General features: G+C 37.1%; 1 protein-coding gene across 1 annotated transcript in view; it reads right to left on the reverse strand.

The window, feature by feature from the left end:
* Positions 1 to 22,052, reverse strand: part of LOC118734214 (DEAD-box helicase Dbp80) — a 410,640-nt gene that overhangs the window by 307,235 nt on the left and 81,353 nt on the right. Inside the window, exon 4 of the mRNA XM_036463935.1 lies at positions 11,587 to 11,782. Within this exon, the coding sequence (XP_036319828.1) occupies positions 11,587 to 11,782 (196 nt within the window). The remainder of the gene's footprint in view (positions 1 to 11,586; positions 11,783 to 22,052) is intronic.

Below are 22,052 nucleotides of genomic sequence, written 5' to 3' on the forward strand. Positions count from 1 at the left end.
GTTACCACTACTCGAATGCTAGTTAGTTAATAGTTAGCTACAAACTAGTCCCATTTCCTGCAGGGGAATGTTGTAAGTATTAACTTGGAGTAAATTGGCGTCCTCAATTGCTGAAATATCGGAGTTTTCGTATTTTCAACGTATTGCTTTTCCATACCAAGGTTATTAAGAGCACCGAGTTTGGTACAAATTGATAAATCGATTACCGTGATGTACATTTGTGGTAATAAGTGGGCGGCGCCACGCCCATTATCTAACAAATTATAATAATCTAATTTAATGTTTAGAGGTTATTCCAAGAATCGATTTTGAGTGAATTAGCTTCAGTAGTTACTGATTTATCGCAGTTTTCGTGTTTCTGTAAATTACCGTTTTTTGGGAAGTGGGCGTGGTTATCGCCCGATTTCAAGGATTTTAGCAGATATAGGGATACTAAGATACAGCATTTCATCATAAGTGGGCGGGGCCACACCCATTTTCCAAAAATTCCATAATAATCCTATTCCAAAATTCCATATTAATCCTATTCCAAAGTTCCAAAATTTTACTTCACATACCAATTTTCAACAATTTGGATACAATATTTACTTAAATATCGTAGATTTATCTAAATTGACATTTATCTAAATTTAAACGCTTGTATACCCAAAACTATTTCTTTAATCATCACTGATATAACACCCATGTAAAGGGAAACAAATGTTTATTCCGAAAAACATAACATAAAGGGTGAACACACCAAAATTGCGACACTTTGGGAAACTTATAACTCACCTAAAAAGGTTTCAATATTTTGAAACTCAAATGCCATGAGTAGACCATGACCTTAGTTTCACGTAGGAGAAATTTCATTTGAATTTGATTTCTAGTTAAGTTAACAATGGCAACCGAGTTAGAAACGAGACAAATTATTTTGCACGAGTTTATAAATAATCCGGCCTTAAGTGCGCGTAAAATTGCCAAAACTCTAAAATTGCACCATTCGACAGTTTGCAGGGTTTTGAATCATTACAAGGAAGGTCTGGCAGTTACCAGAAAACCTGGAAGCGGGGGTGAGCATGGTCAAAGTGATAAAAACAGTGCTCGAAAGGTCCTCAGTGCGTTTTCGCGAAATCCGAAGATTTCGTAGCGTTCTGTTGCAAGATCTGTTTGTAAATCGCAGTCTTTCGTGCAAAAGGTAAAGCGGAAAGCTTCATTGAGAAGTTTTAAAGCTCAAACAGCACCAGATCGAGACGCAAAGCAGAATGTTTCGGCTAAATCCCGCAGCCGGAAATTGTATGAATCCCAAATTACAAAATACAAATGCATTGTTATGGACGACGAAACCTACTGCTTTCAAAATTTCAAATATATTGCTGGTCAAGATTTTTATACTTCTGCAAGTCGTCAAGATGCGCCTGAAAGCTGTAAGCTGAAAAGGAAGTCCAAATTTCCAAAAAAAATACGTGGTTTGGCAAGCTATTTGTTCCTGTGGCCGTAAGAGCAGCCCTTATTTCACATCCGGGACAATTAACGCTCAAGTTTATCGGGATGAGTGCCTCAAAAAACGTCTTTTGCCATTTATCAAGAGACATGGTACAAGCCACTGTTCTGGCCGGACCTGGCAAGCTGCCACTATGCCAAGGACACATTGCAGTGGTATAATGCAAACAACATCAATTTTGTACCTCGCGCCTGCAATCCACCCAATAAGCCCAGAGCTACGTCCTATTGAGGAATATTGGTCAATCGTGAAAGGGATATTGAAGAAGACAGGTGAAACTGTAAGAAATATCGAAGAATTCAAAACAAAGTGGTTGTGGGCGTCGCGTAAAGTCGATGATGCACTCGTGCAGAAGATGATGGCCCATGTGCGACGAAAAGTCCGATCACTTGCATATGGAGCAAATAATAACTAATATTTTAATGTTTTAATTAAATATAAACTTCCAAGTATTATACTAAAAAAAAAAAAATATTTCAAAGCCTTCTAGTTTCTTTCTGGTAGTAATTTTTAAGTGTCGCAGTTTTGGTGTGTTCACCCTTTAGTTGGGTTCGCCTTACATTCCAGCAGATTTCTAGCAACAGGACCGAAAGGTCCTAGAAAACATGACTTTTGCTTATATATATACTTGCAAACAGCGTTATGTGATTTTATAATAGTAAGCCATAAATTAAAAAAAACGTCTACAACAACAAGTAACATCCAAATTGTATATTTCTTTTTATTATCTGAAAATTTGGATAAATAAGAGCCTAACAACATTAAAAATCAAAATCGCAGTGTGGTAGTTTTTGCAAATTTTATATATAGAAATTAAATATAGCGAGTTTTGAAACAGTAAGTTTTATATAGCCAACTTTTTTAAGCTTTTCGCGTTCTCTCTTCCATGAAGGTTAGACTGCTTCTTTTTTAAGACGTCTTCCACTAGGCACCGAAACTACCACGTTTTCTTGCAGTTTTCTAAGTTCATCATAAGATGGAGACTTTTGAACTTGTATAAATACGTACAATAAATATTATAGCGACTTTTGAAAGTGTATATATACATACAGTAAGTATTATAGCGACTTTTGCTCGAGTAGCTGACATTTGATGCTATTTTTTCAGAATATATAAGGATTTTGCACTGTATTGTTAGTGGACATGAAACTACTTTAAATACTGGTACGTTAACCACCAAAAACTTAAATCGAAAAAAAGTTACATAGCGCACTTTGCAAGTGAACTACTCATATCTCGAAAACTATTTTTCTTTTTTCAATTTTCAAATTCCTTAATATTCAACAAAAATTAAAAAAAAAACACCCGTTGAAAACCGCTATTTTCGTTACATTTAAATTGAACTTTTTCTTAATAAAAAAATTGAACACACAAATGCATTACTACCTTCTGTATGCGGATCTATCACTAGTTTTTAAGAATACAATGCAGGAATCAAAATATTAACTCACGATTTTTCTAGAGAGCGAAAATTTATTTATAAGCAGCGTTAGAATATTCTGTTTCCGGTCAACGGTGATCGTTCGCTGTGCAAGTTGGAAAAGTGAGGGGGACTGGGTTAAACGTTATTTGGAATGTTCTCTATCGAATGTGACTAATTTTTTAAGTTTCCTTCAAAATTTTGTCAAATTGGTTTATGGCCGCCTAAGGGCCAGTTTTTCAGCGCACGGCCGTGGTTTAAACTAAGTTTAAACGCCCGATCTGGCTGGTTTAAACTAAGATCAGCCAATCAAATGTCAGCCAGGTGTTCAATTTAAACTCAGTTTACTTAATCTAAGTTTAAACAAGCACTGAAAAACTGGTCCTAAATCGTTCAAATACCCCTATGTGCGATGGTGTTATTTTCCTCCATACAAAAAAAAATTCCAATATATCGAGCCATAACCGCCAAAAAGACCTAAGCGAATTGTTTCAAAATTTTATTTTTGATGCAGATATGTTCTGCCCAGGAGATTCGCAAAACGATAATAATAAAACAATAATATTATGCGCTCCACAAAATTAGTAAACATGGTCACACTGAAAATAAAATTTCGTAAAAGTGCTACTTTCGTAGTCTTGGTTTTTGTACAATGTACGAAACTTTCGTTCATAATACGAAGACATTTTTCACAACGAAACAAGATTTTACGAACCATTCGTAAATATAACGAAAGGACTTTCGTAACGGATTTGTTCAGTACTATTTATGAAAACTGTCGTTTATTTTACAAACCACATGCGTAAATTACTAAACAAATCTCTGTACCAATAATCTTATACTATAAAAAAATAAGTGCACGTTTTTGGTGTGACCTCATAACTTGAGAACAGCTTCACCGAATTCAACCAAATTTATGCGGCATATTCGGGCTATCATGCAGATGGTTTGCCCGAATTCGGAAAAGGCGACGTGGCACCTCTATCTTATATATAAAAATAAGTGTTCTAGCTTATAACTTGAGAACGGCTTCACCGAATTCAACCAAATTTATATAGCATGCTCGGGTCATCATGCAGATAGTTTGAGTGAAGTTTGCCCAAATTTGGAAAAGGGGGCGTGGCATCTGTCTCTTATGTATACTAATAAGTACACGTTTTTGGTGTTAGCTTATAACTTGAGAACTGCTTCACCGAATTCAAACAAATTTATGCGGCATATTCGGGCTATCATGCAGATGGTTTGTGTGAAGTTTGTCCGAATTTGGAAAAGACGACGTGGCGTACTGGAAATTGATATCGATAAATGAAATAATTCCACACTCATGGAGAAAAATGGGCGGTATTGGAAAAGGGGGCGTGTCACCTCCCATCTATCTTCTATCTATATATATGAAAATGTTGTGTGCGTTTGTAACAGGCCTCAAAACTGGAGAACGGCTGAATAGATTTGGCAATTTTTTTTTTCTGGATTGTTCGATGTAATACCGGGATCATTTATAATGCAAAACTTTGGAGGGTTGCCACCTGCTTGAAAATTTTAAATTCAATTAAATTGACAAAATAAATGAAATATTACAATATCGGTATCAAATTAAAGAGGTTCAATAAAGATGACTATTGGAAATACTTTTGAAGAGGGTTGCCACCTGTTTGAAAATTTTATTTTAGTTAGTGATTCAATCAATGAAATATTGCAATGTGGATATCAAAATAAAGAGTTTTAAGAAGATTTACAGTCGAATATATGTTTGAGGAGGGCTGCCACCTGTTTGAAAATTTAACTCAACAAAGTCATAAAATAAATGAAGTATTAAAATATGGGTATTAAACGAAAGGTATTCTAGAAATCCTGATTTGGAAATATTTTCCAAATCAGCCATATAAAAGTAAAATTTTTAAATTAAATGAAGAATTACATAATTGGTTCCAAACGAATAGTGTTTGGAAAGGCTTTACTAGAGAATTTTTTTTTAATGTTCCCACTTATCCAAAATCCGAATAGGTTAAATGAAGAAAGAGTTTACAACACCTTATCAAACAAAGTGATTATATTATCAACGAAGAGTTTGTATACAAATTACGCAATGAAAAAAATTAATAAAAAAACTACTCATACAAATGAAAAAATAATAGAAAGCGTAACGTAAAAATGTCCCATGAAAGCTGTTTAAAAAATCCTTAATAAAAGTTTAAATTGTAGTCACCATTCCCTAACATTTAACTTTTAATCATAAGCAATATAATTTGGGGTCGCCATAGCCTACTACGTATATTGCGAGTAAAGATAATGTGTCTGATTGAGCGTTGAGTTTTTTCGACTTTAAGGTCAAGGCCACACAAATAAGCGGAAAAGCGGCTGAGCGGCGCCATACAAAAATCCCGGTCAGCCGCTCTCCGCTTTGCCGCTCATTGCGTGGCCTCGGCCTAAGATTCTACCTTAGTGAAATACACATCTACCCAACATACCCACATTTTCCATAAACTTTTTTGCTACATTAGATGAGCTGCATCAGGTTCTCCTATTAAATGCCCAATCAAACATTCCGAAGTTAAAGCGTGAGTAGAAGGGCATTTCTGATCGCATGATGCAAATGTTAAGATAATAAGAGCGGCAGAGCTGAACCACTCAGGAAGAATTTTTTACAAGGGCATGTAATTTCTGGCGTATGTCGATGACATCGACATCATCGGTAACAAAAACCTCGAACTTTGTTCGGCCTTTTGCAAGTTGGATACCGAAGCTAAGATATGAGGTCTGGTGATCAACGAGGACTAGACGAAGTACCTCCTGTCATCAAACAAACAGTCAGAGCATTCGCGCCTTGGCACGTCACGGTTGCCAGTTGTAATTTCGAGAAAGTAAAGAATTTACTTGGGGACCAGGATAACACCGATAATAATGTCGGAATCGAAATCCAACGCAGAACAGGCAATTCGAGAGTAAAGTTCTCTCTCAACGTACAAAACCCACACTTTGTAAGTCAATCATCATGCCCGAGCTGGTATGTGTCGCAGAAGCTTAGACAATGACAACATTCGATGAGACGGTTCTTGGCATTTTCGGGAGAAAGATCTTACGACGGTGAGTACCACAGACGATCGAACGATGAGCTATGAGATTTACGAAATGAGCGAAATGGCCATAGTGCAGCGAATAAAAATACAGCGGTTCCGCTGGCTTGGCCATGTCGTTCGAATGGGAACTGTCGCTCCAGGTCTGAAAGTATTCAACTCGCAATCCGCTGGTGGAAGCAGAGGAAGAGGGAAACCCCACTGCAATGGAGAGAACAAGTGGAGAAGGACTTGGCTTCACGTGGTATTTCCAATTGGGGTCAGTTGCCACAGAGAGAAACAACTGGCGTGCTTTGTTGAACTCGGCCAAAATCGCTATATCGTATAAAAACATCGATATTTTCGATGCATCGAATGAAAATATCAACGGTTTCTTTCAAATAAAAATATAAAAGAAGAAAATTAAACAATCGAAGCTTCGATAAATGTTTAAGTATTAACTCACAGTGAAATGTATTTATTGATTTAAATAGTTACAAATCCCAGTTTTTTGTTCTTTTGTGAAGCTTTCGAAAAAATTTTTCGGAGGGTACTAAAGTGGCGACAATAAGCATAGTAAAATAATATAAAGTGTGCCAGCTAGCAATGATATTCTATTTCGGTACACTTATTTGGTACTTTATTATCATAATTTTTTCTTTCAACTTTTGAGTGAGAACTTATTGATAGGAGAAAAAAAAAACATGTCAAGAAATTCTTGCCGCTTGTGCAAAAGCACACATAACGTTGCAGTACTGATGTTTTCAGTCCCTCAGGATGAGGACCTAATCCGAAATCGGCAAATTTTGCTTTGAAATAAGCGTACATCACTTTATATTATTTCACTATGTTTATAAGCTATGTGAAATAATTTTGGAAATTACTGTTTAAAATCTGCCCAAATTTCCAAAGGGTTTAGAGTGTTAATATCATATCAATTAACATCATTTTGTAGGTGGTTGTTTGGCACTAAACGTTTCTACTAATAAATTAGCAATTTATTAGTGCAAATAACTCATACCTTTTCATAATATTAATACAATATATATTCTAATAGGGCATAAATAGTGAAATTTCCACATTTAGAATAGTTACCAGAGCAAAGAGTTTAGAAGCATACAAAATAATTTTATTATGTAGTGTACATTGCACACAAAAGTCGATGCATCGAAAAAAATACATCGATATATCGATATATATCGGAAGGTCCAAAACATCGGTTTTATTCGATGCATCGAATATCAAACATCGATGTTTCCGATGCATCGATATTTTTTCTGCATCCCTACTTCACACTTCATAAAAAATACTCGAACCTATATTTGCATGAAAAATAAATTAGGGTTAGATGCCTGCAATTTAACGTTATTTTACAAGTTGATCCCAATCGCCAACGCCCTATATCGGAAAACTTTCAAGAAGAATATCCTATCTCAGAATTTGGTTGAAAAACACCCTATTTCATATTTCGTTTCAAAAACGCCTTATCTCAAACGAAAATGCATTGAAAATGTGCTGAGAGAGGGCGTTTTTGAATCGGCAGCTGAGACAGGGCGTTTTTGAACTGAAGTCTGTGATAGAGCATTTTTCAATCAAATTCCAAAATAGTGCGTACTTCAACTAATTTCTAAAATAGGGCATTGTTGAAAAAATTTCTGACATAGGGCGTTTTTGAACTGGCTGCCGAGATAGGTCGATCTTCCACTCAGCCATTGATATGTGGATGGTTTCTGAAGTTATAATTTTGCGCTACAATTTCAAACTTTGTTTACATATATGGATTCCAAAAACAACAAGGCTTCATTAGGAGAAACTACGCCAAAAAAATTATTGCTGATTGTATGGGGGATTGTATCTTCAACGTGAGAAACTCCAAAAAAATTGGCTACCAGGAGAATGTTGTAAAAGTAAAGAAGTTCTCAAAGATGGAAGGGTACGCTTTGCAATTCAGCTCGTTCCGGATGTTATGCACTGCATTGTGCTTGGTCGAAATCTAAGTTTGACAATAACCCGTTGAATACCACTCGTGTTTCAAAAGTAGCCGGATATTTTCATCATGTTTCGCTGCCTAGGTATGTTTGAAAGACATTTTGTGGGGTAAAAATTTCTAGCACAAATTACAAAGTTATGGAAAAATATTCAGCGAAAGTGTGATGTCACAACTGAATATTTATGTGCTGCATATGCCAAATAATATGCTATTTTGAGGCTAATGAAATGCTGTTTCAAGGCTTTTGTGGAAAAAAATTTGCAAAATTATTTTTTGTCCCGTACTCAGCTGCCATAATTATGGTCACCGTAAGTATATTATCATTTTTTTATAAAAATGCAGCTCATTATCTAACAAAAACCATATAAGTGTAAATTTCAAACTTTGTAGAAAAATTCACCAATATTTTAAAACAAATTTTTGGAAAAATTCAAAAAAATTTAAGTACAAGTTTCAAGGGGCTGAGAATTCGCGTTGATTTTTGTTAATTTTTTTTTTTGCTGACGGTGTCACGCATTTTCTCCATGCAACGTATGTTCGACAAATGTTCGAAAATAATAACACTTCATTAAGCTAGAATTTGATGGGCTATAAAACTGTATACTTTGAATTTTTCTAAAAATCCTTAATAAAAAGTTTTTTGTAGTTGCAAAATTTTGGTGAATTTTTCTAATCCTTCTACAAAGTATGAAATTTAGACTATGTGGTTTTTGTTAAGACAATGAGCTTTTATAGAATATAATAGACATTAAACAAACAAAAGAAAATAGTCAAAACTGTATATTCCTCAAAAAAAACTATGGTCCATATTTACTTTCTTTTGTGAAAAAACCTAAAGTTTATAATAGGGGTCTTCATCATAACTGATAAACTGCTGATAAACTTGATAAAATGATAATTTTATCATTTTGATAAAGGAACTGTCAACCTATGTATGGAAATCTATTTAACCAAAGTTTATCACTTTATCAAACAATTTTGGTAGATAAATGCATAAATTTCAGCCAAATTCCACCCTGACAGGTTGCCAGGTGGTCGCTTTTGCTACGAACTCATAAAAAACAAATGAACACAATGTACGAGGTAAGAATGAAGGTGACAGGTAATAAGGTCAATGGAAATAAGGTCAATTGACATTATTACCTTTTCAAAAGCGAAATAAAGTCAACAAAAATTTGGAAATAAAGTCATTGACGCTATTTACTCATTCAAATGGAAATAGCGTCAACAATGCTTAAAGTATGTCGATTCATAGAAAAAAATGTTGTTCTTACAATAAACATTGCCCCGTAAGTGTTGTTTTTTAATAGACGTAAAAGGTTATTGCCAAATCCTCGGTGCTGTGATATTAATCCACACACTATCATGAACTACCACCAATTGATTTTATAAAAAAAAAATTAAATTACGAATATGCAAAAATACGATGCGAAAAACTAAACGCCTGCGCACAGCTGGAATACGAGAAATATTTGAAGAAAAAGTGTAGAAATGATCCATAACTTGCAAAACATGTTTCGTTTCCACAAAAATAAAGCGAACACTATTAATTGAAGAAACAGTCCATGTCCAAAAACCCCGGAGGAACACTGAAAGAAATTTGTGTTTTAAATTAGCATATTTTGAACGAATTCGGAATGTTTAAGGTGGAAAGGAAACCAACCTTTCTATAAGGAAAGAATTATAGAAAAAGAATTTTCTTACGCTGTATTCATGTCTCCGCCAGCAATTTGTGACGACATCATTTAAAAGCAGCTAAGGAAAACGACGACACTATTTATTAGATGGCACATTCAACGAGCCAATGTGCCAAAATGCGGGTATAAACAATTATTGATAATTTAATATCGGAACCGAGATCATATAAGTTAATTGATTGGTTTTCACACTATTTTGAAACAAAAATTATATGCTTTTTTACTGCAGACAAGTTGTTGCCCCAAAACACAGAAGAAATCTTCCAATCAGGGCTGCCAACTATCCTTAGTTATGAGGTGCCATATTGAGGATAAAAAAGTGCCAAAATGTGCCAAATAGAAAAGAATGTGCCAAAAAAGGTGTCATTCCTTTTAATCATTCACATTTAGCAACAAAATAAAGCTACATTTTCCAAACAAAAGTGCAATGATAAAATAAGATAAACCAGTTAAATAGCCTTTATAAATTAGAAAATTTTAGTTGAGAAAAAGAAGTGCACGCAAAGGATTTCACAAAAATGTATTGAAATGTTATTTTTTTTTACAAAAGTGCCAAATTGAAAAATTAAGTGCCATTTGAAGTAGCGGCGTAGCGTGACGTGGTGTGCGCGCCGGTCGCGCGGGGTACGCGGGGCGCGAGCGCGCTAACGCGGGCCGCCGCGAAGCTAAGCCAATTTAATGTTTGAAAGAGAAATAATGTCAATGGATTTTATTTCGTTTTTAAAAAGGTAATAATGTCAATTGACTTTATTTCGCACCAGGGTGGGAAATAAAGTCAATTGACCTTATTTCCGTCGATCTTATTACCTGTCACCAAGAATGAAACGTAACTAGCCATCATATAAGTTAAATAATAAACAATTTTGTGCAATTATTTACCAAGGTGCGTTCATGTAATAATGTTGATAAACTGATAAATTTATCAATTTATACCTTTATCACTTTAATGTGGACCCCTAATATTTCAACCTACATACATATAAAAACGGGTTTCTGCGTCAAACATCATATTTGAAACGTCCATTTTGAATTTTTCTGACCTCACATCTGATTAGTAGTAAGCGGCCCAAAAACCTCAAAGGAAAACGTTTCAAGCGGAACGAATCAATTTTAATTTTTTAGCCGCCACATTGGATTCGCCATTTGTAAAATCATGCTCTAGATTCGTAATCAGCAACCTCAAAAATATAAGAACCTGCTGTTACTTTTTTTTTTAGTGTTGGGTTCACCGGTGGCACAAAAGTTGTAAAGCAAACTCTAATTTACGGTTAGTTTAGACGCCATATTTGAGACGCCATGTTGAATTTTTGAAAAGGCCACACTGTTTTTAATAAGGGGCGTCTAAGTGATAATTTTAATACTTAATCTTTGTAACCCGTCCTATAAAGTTTTGGCCATCGTAGTGTACCGGTTGACATTATATGAAAATGAATTTTACGCCGCTTCCCTTACATCGGTATGTTTGGCCCATTCCCGGTCGTGATCTAAGCGTCGTACAAAAAAAAAAAATGTACGTATAAAAGTTGTGGAGAATGAAATTCTCTACAACTTTGGAATTTCAATATATATATTTTCAACAGAAATTGGCGAAAAATAGCGAAAACCGTGACAATGTAAAATTTTTTCACAGTTTTAGCTAACTATTTACAATAAAGTGTTTTTTTAACCTTCTATATAACAAATGTGGGAAATCAAATTCTCTACAAATTTGTATTGAACCATTTTTTACGAAAATGGAAAATAAGCTTGCAAATCGCAAAAAACCCAAAATTACTAAAATCCAATATGCCGGAAATAGAAGTAAATTGCATAAAAAAATCGCCGTTACAATTTTTTTGTTTTTTGTACCAAATTTATCTAATTTTACTGCGCTAAGTTATCGCGATAGTTATACATAATATATCACATAGTGATATGTTTATATGGATTTATGTCAGCTTTACCTGTGGGAAATCCAATTTGGTATCTACGCGACTTAGCATAGCTAAAACGAACGCTGCCGTTTTTCCTGTTCCAGATTGGCTTTGGGCTATCATATTTTGTGGCGGGTCCGCAAGTAAAGTAGGAAGTGCAGTTTCTTGTATCTTTGAAGGAGCATTAAAGCCCATAGCATAAATCCCTTTAAGCAATTCAGGTTTTCTAAAAACATAAACAAAAACAAAAACATTAACATATACACACATACATACAGTGGCGGCTAAAAATGGATGAATAGTGTTTCGTTTTTAATATTTTTAATGTTTTTTTTTTGATATTTTTTTATAAAAATATGGTTCATGCTTTAACAAAAACTATATAAATCACACTTTCAAACTTTATACAGAACTTAGAAGAATTCCACAAATTTTTATCTAAATTTCGAGCTTTCGAAACAGAATTTTTAGAAATTTTCGGGGTATGCAGTTAACAAGCTTATAAAATTCTAGTTGTTCGAGCGGGGCAATTTAGGGGCCGAAAATCCTCGTGATTCCGGCAACGGGGATCAATGGGGGAGCCGGTTCTTTAAGACAATCTTTTACTTACTCTTCACGATTGCCCTAGTCTCCAAAGGTATTGAGAACACAAATTAGAACGAGACTATACTGAATTGCTTATAGGCTCCACAGAAGGTGGAATCTGGCAACGGGATCGACTAACAGGACTCGTGCCAAAAGGGAGTTAAGTAACGAGTCCTGTCAACGAGTGATTAGCAGCGACATCTCTCGGTGAGGTTTGTATTCTAAACTTAAGCTGCTGACATACAGGAAGCACCTGTCCTAGTAGTCCGAGGAACAGGACCTGTCAATACCCAACCAAAAACTGTCTCCTGTGCTAGCAGGGTACCCAAAACATTCTTCATAATTTGTTCTTTCATAATAGCTGGATACAAGCCCACACCAATTATCATGTCGACCTGCTGACTTTTGTGGAAATTAAAATCGGCTAATTCTATAGGGGGCAGTAGACCAAGATCTGCTTGGTCCACTGAAATCTGGGGGAGGTTTCCTGTCAGTTGGGGTAGAATCAGGCCTCTTGCCTCAATTTTAAACTGGGGGTCGGCAGGTGAACCTAAAACAAATTGTGCGAGCTTTCGTCGATAAGTCTTTGCAGCCGCTCTGTCATGAAAGTCCACTCCTAAGTGCCGAATGTACACCATAGCCGTACCCAAAATTATGTTACTAGCACTAGCAGCAAACAGAGCGTTTACATTACCGGCTGCCGTTGGGGTAGGAGGCTCCGAGTTGCTTCGTTTCCTGAAAAAGGTCGCCTTGTTGTTTCCGAAGGGCTGTTTGTACGTGGGGTACGATGCAGTAACGAATGGTGTCGTTGATGACACCTCAAACAAGTAAAAGTACTCTTGCAGTACAATTCATACACAGGTTATATTTTCTAACTACTTTACAACGATCGTCTACCTGCATCGCTAAAAACTTGGGACATGATCTCAACGCATGGGACTGGTCTGGGCACAACCTGCATGCGGGCTGTGAGAAGTGACTGTGATGGGCCATTAAATTTTTCCGACAACGCCGGTGGTCGACTTGGTCCTGCCTTAGGCACTCGTGTGCTTTGGATGTATGAAACCGTCTCCAAGGTCTGATACCTACTCGAAAGGTAGTTATCCAAATCCTCCCACCTCGGAATTTCAGTATTGTCAACGATTCCCTGCTCCCACAAAGCTAAAGTGCACAGTGGTTCGGACAGCAGATCTAGCTGGACGAAAGTCAAAATTTTTTTGTTTTTAAAATACTTAATGGTACTTGTAATACATTCCTGACAATACATTCAAATAGAAATTGCATTTATTAAAGCATTAACATATGAAAACAAACAACATTTATTAAAACATTAACATATGAAAACAGAAAAATACTTGGAGTTATAAAACCTTTGGTTAGGTAAGAGTTAAAAAAAATAGTACCTCGCGAATTTTCTGCTTTCTGAAATTAAAAAATTATACAACAGGCATGCAAATCTTTAAGCGCTGTTATAAAATTTTTTCTGAAATATATTTGTGTTTCTTGCTGTGATCTTAAATTTTAGTCATGGTAAATAAAATCTTAAGAAGTGAGTTGTTTGACATTTGGTGTTGCTGAAACTTCTAAAAGACAACAAGGTGTCCGTGATTATGTGGTTAGTAAATTGAAAGAAATATCTGATGAAAATGCTCGTTGCGAAGTAAATAAAGTAAATTAAGTAAATGATTTTAGATTCGTAATCAGCAACCCAGAAAATCCCCAGATACCCAGTTACATAGAAATCTAGCGATTTTTTTAAATTTTCGTCCGCCATATTGGATCCGCCATTTTGAATTTTTAGTAAATGACTTTAGATATGTAATCAGCGACCCAGAAAACCCTCAGATACCCAGTTTCATAGAAATCTACCGATTTTTTTTTTAATTTTCGTCCGGCATATTGGATCCGCCATTTAGAATTTTTGATAAGTGACTTCAGATTCGTAATCAGCGACTCAAAAATCCCCTAGGTAAGAAGTGGTGTAAAGATCCATCAACGAGTATTTGTTTAAATAGTTTCGTCCAGCTAGATTTGCGATCCGAACCACTGTGAAGTGTTGTCTGGTAGTCTGCTTGAAACTAAAAACACAAATCTAGCATCCCAGTTCGTGATATCAATTCCATACATTGGCAGGACTGCGATACAATTATTCACTGTCCGCTGCAATTTTTTAATATCCGTACCACGCTCAACTGTTACCGTGGGCAAGTTAAATAATGTCTTCAACTGGTTATTGACTATAACTACATATTTTATTTTCATAACGATCGGTCAAGTTTTGCCACGCAATCGCAAAACCATCATTGGTCAACGGGGACTTTTTCACTATATCCTTGGCTTCCCCACGGGTTTTTTGATTGAGGTGGTACAATTTTTCAACGGGAGTTAACCGCGAATTATTTATGTAAATGGCCGTGAATAAATCCCTAAAGGATGACCACGCCATATAATCACCATAAAAAATCTCCGCATCGCATGGAGGAAGGTGAAGGCTTGACCGGGGTGTTGGCTCAGGTTCACGGTTTATGGGGTTAAACGTTGAGGAGCTTGGCTGAGCAAAAGTCAAATTATCGGTGGTTTCACCCGTCAACGCCGCACAAGTCAGGTAAGCTGTATAGCAGAGCTTCCCAAACTTTTTTTTTCTCGTAGACCCCTTTCATAAATTTACTGGTTTCGGTGAACCCCCTGCTGATATATCTCTAAATATTCCCAAAGCTCGTAAAAAAATTAAATGTGAAAATTAGATCAAACAATGTAAATTTGCATCGCAGGTGAATTCAAAAACTAAACTCAGAGTGGCCAAAATAAAAGTAAAATATTTTCTTGTGTTCTATTTATAAAAATAATATGATTACACACTTGTAGGTTTTAAAAAATAGAGCACGCAAATACATCAAAATACTCTCTCGCTCGGAAGAGTTAAACTTTTTAAGAGCACTGCGAGCGCTAGCTATATTTACATTATCTTCACCATAAACTCATCAAATGTTCCGAGGAATGCCTGGTCTGAGCCCACTCTGGCCAATTGATCAGATGTCTCATAACCAGGTACTCCAGAGTGACCTGGCACCCAGAGTAAAACAGCCTCCTTATGTTCACCATCATTTTTTAATCAAGACTTGCATTGCCAACTAGTTTGGAAGTAGTTAAATAGGGCGCTGGTCAATGCCTTAAGTGCAGCTTGGTTGTCACTGCGGTCACGTAAACTCCTTCCCCTCCACCCATGTTCTACCACGTAGTCCATGGCTTTGAGTATTGAAGACCGAAGCATATTCCCCTACAGAAAAGTGGATATTATCTCCATTAACTCTAGAAAAAGACCCCAGATCATGACACAGAGTCAGTTTTGGAATCAAACCAGCATTCTGTCTCAGCAAACTCAACATTATAGAATTTCTTCAACAAAGGTAATGGTACTATCCTGTAGCATTGAAAAGACACAAGTGCTTAAATCTCTGCCGCCAGCAATTTTCGCGGCGCCCCACTCATTGTCATACCAGCGTCCGGTTCTTTTTAGTCTGCAGGTGGCCTGTAAGGCTTCCCCACGTATGAAAACACAAAGTGCCGGTAAGTGCAGCAGTGCGTCAAGAGCACTATACACCACTCAAAAAAATTTAAGTTAAATAAAAAGGCTATCAAGCAATCATTTTGGTTCTTTACATCGAAACCAGATAAATTTTCGTGGACCCCCATTTACAACTCATGGACCCCCATATTTTGTTCACGTCACCGTGGACCCCCGTCGAGTCTTCCGTGGACCACAATCCTGGCATTTACATTTGGCCAAACTCATGGCCGCAACACCCGTACTGTCTTCAGACAAATTCCGCGAATATGAAACGCAAGAATCTTTGACTTTTGCCCACAGTGCCTTAAGCTCCTCCTTCTGTATCTCAAGTGAAAAAACAGAGTGATTTGCACCTGGAGTCTGATTAAACCACTCTTCAAACTCTATTAGGGCATCACCAGCGCGAGAAAAATCACTAGCATTCGCCATTTTCGAGAAAGAAGTTTATTTATTAATGACTTAACTTTATATTTACAAACAATAAATTAATACAAAAAACGGATTAATTTGCTACGGTGCTTTTTCCACTGGTTGTGTGATGACCAGTCGATGGGGAGTCCAATGAGTGATGCTCGTGAGAATGTATCTTAAAGAGCTTTCTTTGAGATAATTTCTAACCCCAGCTGCACTCGTTCGGTCGGGCCTTGATATTGGCGCAGCTTCTACTGTCGGCTAAGCTGATTGGGCTGGAGCTCCTGGTTACTATCTGCTGGCGCTCCTGACACTGGATATCGGCTGCACACACAATTAAGCACTTATTTAAAATTTTTATTTTATTTTTATTTTTTCACCGTTTTTGTTTTTTTTTTCACTAAATTGATGTGTTCCTGGTACTTTCGTGTACCAGTTCACCGCAAATTTAAACAAATCGCGCCCGACTTGAATATACGTGGCAAGTCTCAAAGGCTTACCTTTTCTTGCAGCTTACTGTTATTAATTGGAGGGGGCCTTGCTCCCGCGTTGGGCCACTTGTGTGGGCCTTGGGTGTTTGCTTATATTTCCCGCGGTGGGCCACTGGTGGGGGCCTTGGTGTTTATTTGTTGCTCCCGCGGTGGGCTACTGGTGGGGGCCTTGTTGCTTATTTGTTGCTCCCGCGGTGGGCCACTGGGGGGGGCCGTATCGCTTATTTGATGCTCCCGCGGTGGCCCCACTGGTGGGGGCCTTGTTGCTTATTTGTTGTTGCTGCGGTTGGCCGCTGGAGCGTGTTGCTATTGCCGCTAGTTGCTGCTGACGATACTGTAGTAGTTGCAATGGTGCTTGATGTCTTGCTCCGATCCTGCAAACGAGACTGAGACAATAATTTAGTATAAAATTTTATATAATTTGTTTGCGTTTTCCGCTCAGCGCCCTTCTAATGAGGAACTTTCACCCGCACTTGCACTGCCCTGCTAATCAGGACTTTCACTTGCAAGCTGATTTTTTGCGTTTATCGCTCAGTGCCCTGCTAATCAGGGACTTTCACCGCACTTTCTCTGCCTTGCTATTTCAGGGACTTCAACTTTCAAGCACTTTTTTGCGTTTTGTGCTCAGCGCCCTGCTAATGAGGACTTTCACCGCACTTGCACTGCCCTTCTTATCAGGACTTTCACTTTTGTGCAATTTGTTGCGGTTTGCGGTTGTTTCCCTGCTTTTTTAGGGTCTTTTTTGCCGCACTTTCACTGCCCTGCTAATCAGGGACTTTCACTTTTAAGCATTTTTTTGCGTTTTGTGCATGCTGCCCTGCTTTTCGAGATTTTCACGCAATTGCACTGCCCTGCTAATCAGGGACTTTCACCGCACTTTCACCGCCCTGCTAATCAGGGACTTGCACTTTTAGGCAATTTTTGGCGTTTGCGCTCTTTTTAGGGTCTTTTACCGCACTTTCACTGCTTTTCAGGGATTTTCACGCACTTTCACTGCCCTGGTAATCAGGGGCTTGCACTACTTTTTAGGGTCTTTAACCGCACTTTCACTGCTTTTCAGGGATTTTCACGCACTTTCACTGCCCTGCTAATCAGGGACTTGAACTTTTAAGCAATTTTTTGGCGTATTTTTCTCTGTGCCCTGCTCTTCAGGGACTTTTGCCGAACTTTCACTGCCCTGCTAATCAGGGACTTGCACTTTTTTAAGCACCTTTTGGTGTCTTTTAATTTTTATTTGCACACAATTGTTTTTGATATATACATATATATATGCAGCGGCACTCAGCAAATATGTGGTTCGGACTACGTGACCACGCTTTTCGAGCGCTTTCTTTTTACACCACTTTGACCACATTCACAACAAAATCGCAAAATTATTGAACGAAAAAAGATTATCTTAAAGATCCGGCTCGAAGGACCATGTTCGAGCGGGGCAATTTACGGCCGAAAATCCTCGTGATTCCGGCAACGGGGATCAATGGGGGAGCCGCTTCTTTAAGACAATCTTTTACTTACTCTTCACGATTGCCCTAGTCTCCTAAGTTATTGAGAAATCGGGTTTTTGTATATTATATAAAATTTAAGTTTATTGAAAAATGAGTATGGTAAATATACATTACATAGTTGACTCACCTGAGGTGTCGCTGGCTGTCGGTCACAAAATAGAACGAGACTATACAGAATTGCCGCATTTATAGGCTCAACAGAAGGTGGAATCTGGCAACGGGATCGACTAACAGGACTCGTGCCTAAAGGGAGATAAAGTAACGAGTCCTGTCAGCGAGTGATTAGCAGCGAAATCTCTCGGTGACGTTTGTATTCTAAATTAAGCTGTAGGCTGAAACACTAGTAAAATAAGTGCAAGTTTTAAGCGGCTAAAAAATCACATTGATTTTTAATATTTATTTTTTATTTGGTGACAGCGTTTTGCACTGTTTTCCATATAAACATGAATTTTATGTGGAAAAATATGCGCAAGATCTTTTGCGATAAAAATAAAAAAAGTCAACGCCAGTTTTCCTAAATTTCGCTTTTTATATGAAAAAAACCGAAAAGCCGTCAGAAAAAAAAGCCTCTCAAAACTAGCACTTATTTTACTAGAATTTTATAAGCTTGTTAATTCCATACCCAAAAAATTTCTAAAAAATTCTGGTTAAAAAGCAAGAAATTTAGATAAAAATTTATGGAATTTCTGTAAGTTCTGTATGAAGTTTGAAAGTGTGATTTATATAGTTTTTGTTAAAGCATGGACCATGTTTTTATAAAAAATATCAAAAAAAATTAGCTTCAAAAATATTGTAAATATTAAAAACAAAACCCCACTCATCCATTTTTGACCGCCACTGTAGATACATATGTATAAATATTTATTTATTTATTTACAAATATATTGCAGCTATAACTAAATTATAGAACAATATGAAGAAAATGGAAGCTATGGCAACTGTGGCCTTAAGCTAACCTGTGTGTATATGTTGAAATGTCTGTCGATATACATACATATACATGTGTGTAAAGTAGGATCTGTCAGTAATTACACTGTAGTTCTGCTGCAGTTTTGCTGGTGACTGGGGCTGGTGATTCCATGCATCACCGATTATTAGGCAATTCGCTAACGACAGGTTATGCGACGCTCGTATTGAAAATATCAAATACTAGCGATTTTATGCATTACTGGTAATTAGGCAATGCGCTACGATTAGTAATCGTCACTGCACCAGGTAATCGCTGGCGAAAGGACAAACTACGCGCACCCTCTCGGTACGCTTCAATGACATTGCCATGTTAAATTCGTTAGGCAAAGGAATTGGTGTCGCAAATTTTGTGACTAGTACCCCAGAAACCCTTGGTAACAAGTTCCAACCCATGACAACGCGTAAATCGTTCAGTATCAACGTTTTAATTCTATTAGTATCTTTTCGAGAGCATATTTAGGGGCACTAGGCCAGTTCTAACTGACCAAGACAGGTATGTATGTAATTAAGGGAATGTTCCCCAATAATACCGCAGTAATTATATGTAAAAACCACATTTTAGCTGCATTTTAACACGCCAAGAAAATAAAAAAAAATTGAGAACATCAGCGTTTTTATAAAAAACCGACCTTTTCAAAATAAAAAAATACGTTTCTCTTTTTTTATCAAAGACTAGCATTTTATTGAAACTTTTTGGTCCAACATTTTCACCAACAATTCACGTTTACGATTTTCATGGGCACATTTGTCTGCTAAGATTAAGGTTTCGTGGTCATTTGCCGCTTTAAATAACCTAAGGAAAGTGTTATATCCGTTTTTGAAATTCTCAAGTTGTGCGGCATTTCATAGCACGGTTATTCGCAAAGCGAAATAAATTTTTTCCTCTTCACTCCCTGGCGGCAACAATGACCCGGTTCTATAGTGAATGTCCTAGAAGCTTTACAGTATAGTAGGTGGCAATTTCAAAATGGGTGCGAATCAGTGTTCTACAGAAATGCAATATACATATGCTTATTTCAGACGAAATACCTTAAAAGTTTGAACGCATAATAATATTGGAAAATCACATCCATTGGGCCAATTGCAACGCAGGAGCGTTCGATATACCTAATGGTGCAACAGGTCGATTTAATCTGACCTTCACGGCCCCTTTTCTCACTTGGCTATTTTTAGTAATAGCTCGCCCTCAGCACCACTTGGCAGCACGTTTTTGCAATAGTATTGCATACGTATTTAAAACATTAGCCAAATCGGATCATAAATAAGATTTTTAGTAATAACTCAACTACAGCGCCAACTGTCGGATTAAATTGTGAAACTAAACCATCCAGAGACCCACTCAAATACACAAAAAGTTTCGTTAAAATCCGTACAACCGTTTAGGAGGATTTCACTCACAAACACACCTACAGATAACAAAATTCATTCAAAGGTAGCTAAAGATCGGTACGTTTGTAGGCCTCACACCCCTTTTCAAATAGCCCAAATTTTCTCCATGAGTATGGGCTTGATTTCAACTATATACTACCTCCATACGAAGTTCCGGTACTGTAACATGAATACTTTCCGAGATATGCAGTATAAAAATTCGATTTATATGGGAGGTGCCACGCCCCCCTTTCCAACAGCTGCCCTCTTTCTTCATGAGTATGCGATTGATTTCGTATATCTCCATACCAAGTTCCAGAACTCTACCATGAACACTTCCAAAGATAGGCAGTATGAAAAATTCGGTTTGTATGGAAGATGCCACGCCCCCTTTTCCAATAGTTCCAATTTTTCTCCAAGAGTATGCGATTTATTTCGTATATCTCCATACAAAACTCTAGAACTCTACCAAAAAATTTCCAGTGATAAGCAGTATGAAAAATTCGGTTTGTATGGGAGATGTCACACCCCTTTTTACAATAGCTAAAATTTTTCTCCAAGGGTATGCGATTGATTTCGTATATCTCCATACCAATTTCCAAAACTCTACCATGCACACTTTCAGAGATATGTAGCATGAGAAATTCGGTTTGTATGGGAAGTGCCACGCCCCCTTTACATATAGATTTTTTTCAGGTTGGTTCAGGATGGTTTTAGCATCCTTGGGACACGTGCGGCAGGTGGCAGTTTCAAAAAAATCGGTTCAGCCGCTCCGGAGACTTGCGAAAACTAACAAACGGCTTTCTAAATATATATTAGTTGAGATATATTACATATTATAATTATATTTTGACAGTATCCGTTGTTTCTGATTGGCGCAAAAAAATCTTGCCTAGTGACGAATTCGCTCCTTGATATGGTCGTTACTTAAAGCTATTTATATTCGAAATTGCATGAAAATTGGAAAACAGGAATCTATAAGCTTATCCAGGTAAAAAGCTACCTACGTACCGAATTTTAAGCAAATCGGACCATAAATACGATTTCTTCGAACAGATCGGTCCTTGGTCCACTTCTCGGACAAAATGGATCATATATACTAATATATGCTAAAAAGCTACCTACGTACCCAATTTTAAGCAAATCGGACCGTAAATACGATTTTTTCGAAGAGATCAGTCCCTGGCCCACTTCTCGGAAAAAATTGACCATATATCCTAATATATGCTAAAAAACTACTTACGTACCGAATTTTAGGCAAATCGGACTATAAATACGATTTTTTGGAATAGATCGGTCCCTGGTCCACTTCTCGGAAAAAATTTATCACATATGCTAATACATGCTAAAAAGCTACCCGCGCCCCGAATTTTAAGCAAATCGGACGGTAAATTCGATTTTTTCGAATAGATCGGTCCCTGGACCACTTCCCGGAAAAAAGGGGTCATATATGCTAATATATGCTAAAAAGCTACTTACGTACTAAATTTTAAGCAAATCGGACTATAATACGATTTTTTCGAATAGACCGGTCCCTGGTCCACCTACCCGAAAAAAAAGTAAAATTTTTTTAGCCTAAAACATGGTGGTTACCGAAAG

Source organism: Rhagoletis pomonella, unplaced genomic scaffold (assembly GCF_013731165.1).
Source record: "Rhagoletis pomonella isolate Grant_MI unplaced genomic scaffold, Rhpom_1.0 Rhpom_scaffold_00002, whole genome shotgun sequence".
Taxonomy (NCBI): domain Eukaryota; kingdom Metazoa; phylum Arthropoda; class Insecta; order Diptera; family Tephritidae; genus Rhagoletis; species Rhagoletis pomonella.